At 40.2% G+C, this 10,938-nt stretch overlaps 1 protein-coding gene across 2 annotated transcripts; it reads left to right on the forward strand.

Moving 5' to 3' along the window:
- Positions 1–353: 353 nt before the first annotated feature.
- Positions 354–9,334, forward strand: APOBEC1 (apolipoprotein B mRNA editing enzyme catalytic subunit 1). Of its 2 annotated transcripts, none has more exons than XM_059404716.1 (5): positions 354–508; positions 5,774–5,801; positions 7,467–7,864; positions 8,256–8,374; positions 9,052–9,334. In XM_059404716.1, the coding sequence occupies exons 1-5, from the start codon at positions 493–495 to the stop codon at positions 9,199–9,201; spliced, it is 711 nt and encodes a 236-aa protein (XP_059260699.1). In that variant the 5' UTR covers positions 354–492; the 3' UTR covers positions 9,202–9,334. The 2 variants fall into 2 exon arrangements, with proteins under 2 accessions (XP_059260699.1, XP_059260700.1); XM_059404717.1 differs by having other exon boundaries at positions 9,164–9,334.
- The last annotated feature ends 1,604 nt before the right edge of the window (positions 9,335–10,938 follow it).

Here is a 10,938-nt window from a genome sequence, read left to right on the forward strand (position 1 = left end):
TAACCAGCTGAGCTAACTGGCCAATCCAATACATAAAATCTTTTTAAAAAAGGATTAATGAGGGGCACCTGGGTGGCTCAGTGGTTTAGGCTGCTGCCTTTGGCTCGGGTCATGATCTCAGGGTCCTGGAATCGAGCCCCGCATCGGGCTCTCTGCTCCGCAGGAAGCCTGCTTCCCTCTCTCTCTCTCTCTCTCTCTCTGCCTGCCTCTCTGCCTGCTTGTGATCTCTGTCTGTCAAATAAATAAATAAAATCTTAAAAAAAAAAAAAAGGATTAATGATTTGAAGCATAAGTTTTCTTATCAACATATTGATGCAAATCCCTATATCTTATACAATCTAGATACCCAGTAATTGGCTGAGACTCAGGACTGAGTCATCCTCTGCCCAAGCCAGGTAGTGGTGGTCACACCTACCATGTTCAGGCATGTTGTTGGTAAGAGCAATCAGCACGATATACAGTTCCAGGGGAAAAGTCCAGTAACAGAGCACCATGGCTTCTAACAAAGGTAAACCGGACCTGGGGGCCTGGCAAACTCCTTGTTCTTGAAAAAGGCAAAAATCTGTGTGTGTGTGTGTGTGTGTGTGTGTGTGTGTGTCCTGCCTGTGCTTGTGTCCTTAGGCATTTTTCAATTTTCCTATTTACTACTATATTGATATTATTCTTAAACAGGATTTATTATTGTTACTAATACTAACTATTCACATCCACAAATGATTTTGATCAAATGATACCAAATCAATGCTTATTTCACCATAATAAAAATTTAAGTAAAAAAAAATGCAACTGTTAATAGTTTAAAATAGCAACAAAAGTGAAAGCACAAGGGCGTGTTAATTGATAATTTAAGATTCAGTTACTTAACGTTGTAGAAATTCATGGGAGAGGGAAAACACTTCAGGATGTGGAAGGAAATGATTTTCAGCTGACATGGGATTTGAGCAGGATCTTGAAAGGGTAGAATTTGGATGGGCAAAGAGAAAGAGAGTCTTGGTTGACACAAAAAGTTTGAGAGAATTTACAAATATAAATATATTTGGAACTATATAGAGAGTAAACTGAGTATAAATATATATGGAAATACATTTGGAAATACAAAGAGTAAACCTATTAGGCTCTAGGAGAGTCTGGTGAAATACTCTGCAGTGAGATTAGGAAGCAAAGCTGAGGGACACCGGGGTGGCACAGTTGGTCATGCACCGACTCTTGCTTGGTTTTGCTCAGGTCACAATCTCAGGGTCTGGATCTCAAGGTCATGAATTGGAGCCCCACGTTGGGCTCTGGCTCAGCCAGGAGTCTGCTTGAGAATTCTCTCTCTGCTCCTCCCCACCACTCTCTCTCTCTCTCAAATAAATAAATAAAACTTTAAAAAAAAAAAAAAAAAAGGAAAGCAAACCTGGAATGATCCTGGAGTGATATTACAGAGGGCTTTGAATACTAGGCTAAGGAAATTGAAGTAGATTTTGGTCAGAGAAGATCTTTGGAGAATTTGTGAATCTCATAGTGATGACTAAAATAGTGTTTTTATTTTATTTTATTTTATTTTATTTTATTTTATTAGAGAGAGAGCAAGTGAGCAGGGGAAGAAGCAGAGGGAAAGAATATCCAAGCAGACTCTCACTGAGCACGGAGCCTGATGTGAGGCTTAATCTCACAAGCCATGAGATCAGGGTTTGTGCTGAATCCAAGAGTCAGATGCTTAACCAACTAAGCCACCCAGATGCCTGTTATTTTAATTTTTTTAGAGCAGGAGAGAGGCAGAGAAAGAAAGAGAATCTTAAGCAGGCTCCACACCCAGAGTGGCTCGACACCGGGCTTGATCTCACAACCCTGAGATTGTGACCTAAGCTGAAATCAAGAGTCAGATGCTTAACCAACTGAGCCACCCAGGTGTGCCTAAAATAGTGCTTTAGATATACTTAGCTGGCACTTGGTGGCTTTGTGACTGGTAGCAGAAAAGACTTGGGAGCAAAGAGATCAGTGAGGAGACTTTGCATAAATGTGGGCATGATGATAGGAGAGGATACACAAATCAGTCTTGGGTTTTAAGAAACAATATATTGAGGCGCCTGGGTGGCTCAGTGGTTAAGCCACTGCCTTCGGCTTAGGTCATGATCTTGGGGTCCTGGGGTTAAGCCACTGCCTTCGGCTTAGGTCATGATCTTGGGGTCCTGGGATCGAGCCCGTGCCCGGGCTCTCTGCTCAGCAGGGAGCCTGCTTCCTCCGCGCCCGCTGCCTGGCTCTCTGCCTGCTTGTGATCTCTCTCTGTCAAATAAATAAATAAAATCTTAAAAAAAAAAAAAAAGAAAGAAACAATATATATTTTTCTCCATTATCCTTTTCCTCTACAAAAATTCTCTTCTGAGTGGCATGTTGGGGGAAAGACTAAAGGCATTATTTAGCTGAAATATCCGAATAATTTTCCTAGACTTTCCTCTGAAGGTGGGGCATTTTACCCCTCAGACTGTCCCAACTCCTGTGGCTCATTGTGCATCATTGCCTTGCATGAAAGGGGTAGATACTAAGAATATATCTCACTCTCTCTGTAGTTCTCACTGCTGCTTCACCCACCACGAATTCGACCTTCTTCTATAGGTATGGCCTCTGTTTCTACAGGGTTCCCTCTGTGTGGACCTGCTGGTTCAAAGGCCCCAATTTGGATTGTCTGAGAAGCACCCATTTCAAGGTGTTAGCCACCCTCTTCCTCCACCAGCTCAGTGTTTAAATTCCCTGTATATCCTCTTAAGGATAAGAGGTTTATTCTTCAGGTCTCACTTAGGATAGTGTTTCTTGACTCCTGACTCTGTCTTTTTTTTTTTTTTTTTTAAGATTTTATTTATTTATTTGACACAGAGAGAGAGAGATCACAAGTAAGCAGAGAGGCAGGCAGAGAGAGAGGGGAAGCAGGCTCCCTGCTGAGCACAGAGCCTGATGCTGGGCTCGATCCCAGGACCCCAAGATCATGACCTGAGCCAAAGGCAGACACTCAATCCATTGAGCCACCGAGGCACCCAGTCCTGTTTTTTGTTTTTGCTTTTTTTTTAAACATCTGGCTAATTTCTTTTTTAAAGGTTCCATACTCCAGGGGTACCTGGGTGGCTCAGTTGGTTAAGTGACCAACTCTTAATTTTGGCTTAGGTCATGATCTCAGGGTATCAACCACCACCACCACCCCTCTAGCATTCCATGCTGGGCTTAAATCCTGTTAAAATTCTCTCTTTCCCTCTGCCCCTCCCCACTGCTCCTGCACATGCTTTCTCTCTCTCAAAAAAAGGTCCCACCCTCCAACTAGGATCATCTTCCATCTCTAGGAAACTGCACCATGGATCTTCTCTGGACTATCCCTCTACCATCTAGTACAAATGCACAGACAGTTGCAGCCAGCACAAACATACACAGAGCTGGGGAGGAAAAAATTTTCCTCTACCCTCATAGATTCTGTTTTTGGGTGCCTTCAGATTTAAACTAACAAAAGACAGATTAGCGAAAGAAAAGACAAACATGCATACAAGAGTTCACAAAAATGTGATTCAAAGAGGTGTTTAGAGTTTGGGGCTTAAATACCACCGTAAGAGGAAAAGCAGAGATGCACAAGAGCACTTATAGAAAAACAAATAAACTTTTAGGAAATCTAGATGGGCCCTTGGGAGACTGGATGGACATATGCTTTTGTGACCATGTGTGTGGGTGTATCTTGAGTGGTAAGAGTCAGTCTCTCCTGGTTTGTTCCAGGGGATGGGACTTACGACAACTGATTTCTTTTGAGTTCTTTTGGAAGGCTCTGTTTGTAGGAAAATAAGAGATTTCAGGGGAAGACAGTCTATTTTTGAATGTCTTCAGATCCAAATAATTTTTATGCCAGTGGCATACTCTGGACCCCCCCCCCCACACACACACAACCACCACCCCCCACAGCCTTGGGCAAAATTCCTCCCATTTTGGAGGAATTGTCTTCCAAGTCTTGTGACTCTTTTTTGGCTTAAAAACACCATCTCAGAGTTAAGGTTTGCCAGCAGGATAGGCTGAACGTCCTGCCCGCATCGCCACACAGCCACTTCACCCTCAGAGGTGGCAATGACTTGTGCATCTCTCTGGTCCCCTGAGAAAGGGTATCATGTTAGGATAGCCTTTTGCTCTGTGTCTTCTCTTTCTTGGAAAAGAGAGACTGGTAATGGAAACAATTGCACCTTTTGATTTATGACTGCTTCCCCAAATTTTAGATTTCAAATAACCAGGAAGCAAACCCTTAACAGGAATGCTTGTTGCTAAAATAAATGTCCACATTTCTCCAAATAAAACAAATGACTCGCATTTCTGCCCTCAGAGCTTTAGAATTCTGTTCTGTGAATATTCTGAATTCAGGTCAAGCCAGTGTCCATTTCATTTTCAAAGCTCTGAGTCTTGAGAAGTATGGGCCTCTAAAATCTAGTATTTGTACTTGGATAGTCCTCACATGTGCTAATGGCTTCCCAGGACACTTCAAATAAAATCCGTGGCTTAGTATATAAACTCCATGAGCGTAAAGATAGAGATTTTTTTTTGTTCCCTGTTCCTGTATTTCAAAGAGTGCTTAACATTTAGTAAGCCCCTCATTAACAGCTCTACCAGCTGAGCCAGCCAGACACCCCGGTGTTGTTGTTTTTATTTTTAAAAATTTTATTTATTTATTTTTTAAGAGGTAGCTTTATTTATTTAAAAAAAAATTTTTAAGATTTTATTTATTTATTTGACAGACAGAGATCACAAGTAGGCAGAGAGGCAGGCAGAGAGAGAGGGGAGGAAGCAGGCTCCCTGCGGAGCAGAGAGCCCGATGTGGGGTTCGATTCCAGGACCCTGGGATCATGACCTGAGCCAAAGGCAGAGGCTTTAACCCACTGAGCCACCCAGGTGCCCCTGTGTTGTTGTTTTTAATTAAGAAACACCCAAACTATTTACAAGAGAGACTGTACCAATTTACATTCCCACCAGCAATATATGAGAGATCTACTTTCTCTGCACAATGTTGTTATCTATCTATCTATCTATAGCTATCCTATAATGGATAGTAGTGAGATTCATTCAAATATTTTCTCAACAAGTATCTATTGCTAACCAACATGTTTCAGGCAGTGTGATAGGGTCTGGAACAAGATATACATAATCCATATCTCACATAATCTACAATTCAGTGTTATTATAGACATATAAATAACAATCAAAATACAGCGTGATTGGGGCACCTGGGTGGCTCAGTCTTCAAGTGTCTGCCTTTGGTTTGGGTCATGATCCCAGGGTCCTGGGATCAAGCCCTGCATCGGGCTCCCTGTTCAGTGGGAAGCCTGCTTCTCCCTCTCCCACCTCTCCACCTCCACTCGCTCGTATTCCCTTTCTCACTATCAACAAATCTATTTACTTAGATTTTATTTATTTCTGTCAAATAAATAAATAAAATATAAAAAAAAATACAGCATGATTGCTATGATGAAGGAGGTACAAGATGCTATGGAAACATAGAGAAATTACCATAGGAGCCTCTGAGGAATGACTTTCTCATTGCACTTAATCATTCTTGTAGGAGCCTTAAGGAGGATTACTTGGTTTGGGATTGGACAAACAGGTTTTGGCAAAGCCCTTAGAAACTTGCTTTTCTTAATGGTACAATCCAGTTAATACAGGAGAAAATTTTTCACTCCATTTTCTGATATGGTTTGCAGGTTTGGAAGATCAGAGTATTTTTTTCTTAGCTAAATTTGTATGTGGGTGTTATCTGACATAATCATCTCTTGGTCAACAGGTCCTTCAGCAGGAGATGCCACCTTGAGGTAAGAATAAAACTATCAGAGTGAGCATTTAATACAACCAAGAATAAGTGGATTTAAGAGCTATAGGACTATAGCTTTCCATATTTTTCCTTTCTTCTTTTATCATGCTCCTACTCTTTTCTTTTTGCCTTTTCTTTTTTTAAAAGATTTATTTATCTACTTATTTATTTGACAGAGAGAATGATCACAAGTAGGCAGAGAGTCAGACAGAGAGAGATAGGGAAGCAGGCTTTCCGCTGAGCAGAGAGCCCAATGTGGGTCTCGATCCCAGGAACCTGAGATCATGACCCGAGCCAAAAGCAGAGGCTTAACCCACCGAGTCACCCAGGTGCCACTGTTTTTACCTTTTCTAACTTCGTTCTCTACGATCACTGCTTTCTGTATCTTTGCTTGTATGTCTTTTGGTTTTTGTTCAAGTAAATTACCTTCCAGCTTTGTTCCACTTTTGCCTTGCCTCTGTTTCTTCTCTGTTTAAATCACATGATTGTATAGCCATTAGTGAAAAGTCTGGAGAATTCATTTGTCACTTTGATTTCATCCTTTTGTTTTATACTATACGCCCATTTTTCAGATTTAGCATGATAGCAGGGGGAATATATTATCTCATGATGGGTGGAAGGACTGATCTATGTAATAAATAAATGTAATACTTTAGGGATGAGTGGAAATATTAGGGTGTAGTAAGCTGATGACTCAACCGTATTGCAAAGAAGAGTCCTCAGCACAATCCTGAGTCTCCCCTGAGTTCCAGCTTTGACGCATGGAAAATATTAAATCTAAAGATGTCATTGGGAGGGGTGCCTGGTTGGCTCAGTCAGTAGAGCCTGTGACTCTTGATCTCAGTGTCATAAGTTTGAGCCCCACGTTGGGTGTAGAGATTACTTAAAAATAAAATCTTAAAAAAATAAATGAATAAAGATGTCATTGGGACCAGTTTGAATTTTTTTCTTGTGAGGAATTTAGTATACAGAATTTAATGTGGAAGAATCCTGAGGCTGACTCTTTCTCTTCTCAGACTTGGCAATAGACTCTTTTTGGCAATTTGAGGCTTCTACACCTAAAATCTAGTTAGAGTCTATTGAGGCATGGTGAAGGTTAACGATCAGGACCTGGCAACTCCATGATGAGATAGAAAGATTAGAAAATAAACAGAAGCCTTTATTTCATTTTTTAACAAGTATTTTATTTATTTGATAGAGAGACAGCAAGAGAGGGAACACAACCAGAGGGAGTGGGAGAGGGAGAAATGGGCTTCCTGCCGAGCAGGATCAGTGAGCCCAATACAGGGCTCAGTCCCAGGACCGTGATCATGACCCCAGCCAAAGGCAGATGCTTAGCAACGGAGTCACCCAGGTGCCCCAAAGAGAAGCCTTTAAAAGAGAAACAAGGATACATTAATATCTGATTCAAAATTAGTTGATGACAGTATAGAGAGAATAGTAACCAAATAAGATGGGTTGGGAAAAATCTCTTCACTATGCTTGTGAGAGAAACTCTGATAATTCAAATGGACCTTTCTAGATAACTTGGAGAAATAGAATAGGAAACAAGGTTTCCTGAGATGTCATGTTATATATCTGCCTGACAGAAGAGGGGAGCAGGAAGTGATTTTCAAGGTGCCTCCAAAGATAGTGTGACAACATGGGAGTGCTGCTTGTGTTTCAGGAGGAGAATTGAACCCTGGGAATTTGAAGTCTTCTTTGATCCCAGAGAACTCCGTAAAGAGGCCTGCCTGCTCTATGAAATCCAGTGGGGCACAAGCCATAAGATGTGGCGAAACACAGGCAAAAACACTGCCAACCATGTGGAACTTAATTTTATAGAAAAATTTACTTCAGAAAGACGGTATTGCCCATCCACCCACTGTTCTATCACCTGGTTCCTGTCCTGGAGTCCGTGTTGGGAATGCTCCAAGGCTATTAGAGGATTTTTGAGTCAATGCCCTAGTGTCACTCTGGTTATTTATGTAACACGGCTCTTCTGGCACATGGATCCACAAAACCGGCAAGGACTCCGAGACCTCCTCAAAAGTGGTGTGACTGTCCGGATCATGAGATCCCCAGGTAAAAACAACAAAGAATCTCACGGTTTATGAGAGACCATGGTGCTGGTATGTTTCAAGGCCAGGATAGTGGTTATCCCATTATTATTATTATTATTATTAATTATTATTATCTGAAAGTCTCAGAAATGAAAGTCCAAAATCATGTAAGAAAGGACAGGGTCTGAACTTCATACAAAGGAAGTATCTAAAAGAGGACCCCTTTCTCCATTCCTGCCACTATGACCTCTCAGCCATCTTCATCTTTGTTCTTTTTTAGGGATTCTGGGGGAAAGTGGCCCTTCTCCAGTGCTAAAAAAGCTAATGGGTTTTCTAGACAGTATGTAAGTTGGGCTCCCTGAAGTAAATTTCTGCTGTATTTGTGAAATGAACCAAGATTTGTGTTTCCTCAGAGTATGATCATTGCTGGAAGAATTTTGTCAACTACCCACCTGGGAAAGAAGATCACTGGCCAAGATATCCTGAGCTGTGGATGAAGCTGTATGAGCTGGAACTCTACTGCATAATTCTAGTAAGTTACTCTAAGGGGCAGAGATTCTCATGCGAAAAGAAGCATCCTTCTTCAAACGCCTTTTCTGATGAATTGACATGTACTTTCCTCACCATCTTTTTGACATTTATGTTATATTTAGCTACTTGATCCATCTGAAGAAAATGTGAGAACAAAACAATCCCTCTGTCGGAAGAAAGTGGGAGAAGGGAGTGGATAAACTGATCTAAGATATATGTAGATTCCACGTTAACTTGAAATTATTATTACTATCATTATTATCACCCCACTCACGGGCTCTGCAGAATTTCACATATTCTCCTTTCCCATGTTGGTGTGTGCCATCCTATTGAAGAAATGGAGGCGTCCCATTTGTATTCTCTTCAAAGTTGTTCAGTAGTCTTCCGACTAATGTTTTAAAATGCTTGTGGTAAGGGCACCTGGGTGGCTTAGTGGGTTAAGTGGCCAGCTCTTGATTTGGGCTCAGGTCATGATCTTGGGGTCCTGGGATCAAGCCCCACATCAGGCTCCATGCTCAGCAAGGAGTCTGCTTGAGAATTCTTTCTCCCTCTGCCCCTCCCCCCTTCCCGCTCACACTTCTCTCTCTCAAATAAATAAATAAATCTTAAAATAAAATAAAATGTTTCCGGTAATAATAGTATGAAGAAAAATATTATTCTAACTTTTTTTTCTTCCAGAGTCTCCCTCCCTGTTTAAAGATTTCAAGAAGAAATCAAAAGCAGCTTACATTGTTTAGACTTACTCTTCAAAATTGCCATTACCAAATTATTCCACCCCATATCCTTTTAGATACAGGGTTGATCCAACTTCCTGTGATTTGGAGATGAACAGAGTGGTTCCTTGTGTACACTGTTTCTATAGCAGACACTGAAGACCCACGGAAGAGTGAGTGCCACCAGAATGTAGAAAATTTCAGTTTGTGTTTTTATACACCAACAACAAATGATCTGAAAAAATAAATTTTTAAAAATCCCGTTTGCAATTGTTTCAAAAATAATAAAATACTTAGGAATAAATTTGACTAAGGAAGTGAAAAGTTTGTACACTGTGAAACCTAGGTTACTGATAAAAGACAAAGGAAAAAACATAAATAAATGAAAAGATATCTCATGCTCATGGGTTGATAGAATTAATATTGTTAAAATGTCCATACTACCCAAAGTGATCCATAAATTCAATGTAATCCCTATCAAGATTCTAATGACTTTTTACAGAAATATAAAAAAATTCTAAATTTCATATGAAACCACAAAAGACCCTGAAAACCCAAAACAATTCTGAGGAACAAGATCAAAGTTGGAGGCATCATACTTTGTAATTTCAAACTATATTCCAAAGCTTCGTAATCAAAACAGTATGGTACTGGCATTAAAAATGGACTTATAGATCAATAAAGCAGAATCCCGAGCCCAGAGGTAAACCTATGCATGTATGGTCATCTGATATTTGTCAAGGAAGCAAAGAATATTCAATGAGGAAAAGATAGTCTCTTCAATAAATGGTGGTGGGAAAACTGATTTTGCACGAAAAAAAAAAAAAAAGAAATGCTAAAATCTTTAAAAAAGAAAAAATGAAATGGGATCCCTATCTTATACTCCTCACAGAAATTATTTCAAAATGGGTTAAAGACTTAAATGCAAGACCTGAAACCATAAAATTCTTAGAAGGAAACATAGAGAAAAATCTCCTTGACATTAGTCTTGGTAATGATTTTATTGTTATGACACTAAAAGCATAAGCAACCGAAACAAAAATAGAAAAATGGGACTATATCAAATTAAAAAGTTTCTGCACAACAAAAGAAACAACCAACAAAATGAAAAGGCAACCTATGGAATAGGAGAAAATATTTGCAAACTACACATCTGATAAGGGACAAATATCCAAACTATATAATGAACTTATACAAGTGTAGAGCAAAAGAACTAAGCAATCCAATTTTTAAATGGGCAAAGGACCTGAATAGACATATTTCCAAAGAAGATATTCAAATGGCCAACACCTACATGAAAAGTTGTTTAACATTACTAATCATTAGGGAAATGCAAAACTATAATGAGATACCACCTCACACATCTTAGAATTTCTATCATCAAAAACATAAGTGATAACAAATATTGGAGAGGTTGTGGAGAAAGGGAACAATTGTACACTGTTGGTGGGAATCTGCTTTTGGCTCAGGTCATGATCCCAAGGTCCTGGGATCGAACCTTACATTGGACTCCCTGCTCAAAAGAGAGTCTGCTGGGGCGCCTAGGTGGCTCAGAAAGTTAAAGCTTCTGCCTTCTGCTCAGGTCATGATCCCAGGGTCCTGCATTGGGCTGTCTGCTTGGAGGGGAGTCTGCTTCCCTTCCCCTCTCTCTCTCTCTCTGCCTACTTGTGACCTCTCTCTCTGTGTCAAGTGGATAAATAAAATATTAAAAAAAAAAAAAAAGAGAGAGAGAGCGTCTGCCTCTTCTCCTTCTGCACCTCCCCTCTGCTTGTGCTCTCTTGGATGTTCTCTCTCTCAGATAAATAAACAAACACTTCAAAAATATAAATAAAGTGATTCTAGCACATTTAAA

The sequence above is a fragment of the Mustela nigripes genome, chromosome 6, assembly GCF_022355385.1.
Source record: "Mustela nigripes isolate SB6536 chromosome 6, MUSNIG.SB6536, whole genome shotgun sequence".
NCBI classification, from domain to species: Eukaryota; Metazoa; Chordata; class Mammalia; order Carnivora; family Mustelidae; genus Mustela; species Mustela nigripes.

What these genes read in the sequence shown, in the direction of transcription:
- APOBEC1 (XM_059404716.1), top strand. An exon ending in GCAGGAGATGCCACCTTGAG is followed by an intron (nt 5,802 to 7,466) that starts GTAAGAATAAAA and finishes CTTGTGTTTCAG; the next exon opens with GAGGAGAATTGAACCCTGGG. An exon ending in CCGGATCATGAGATCCCCAG is followed by an intron (nt 7,865 to 8,255) that starts GTAAAAACAACA and finishes GTGTTTCCTCAG; the next exon opens with AGTATGATCATTGCTGGAAG.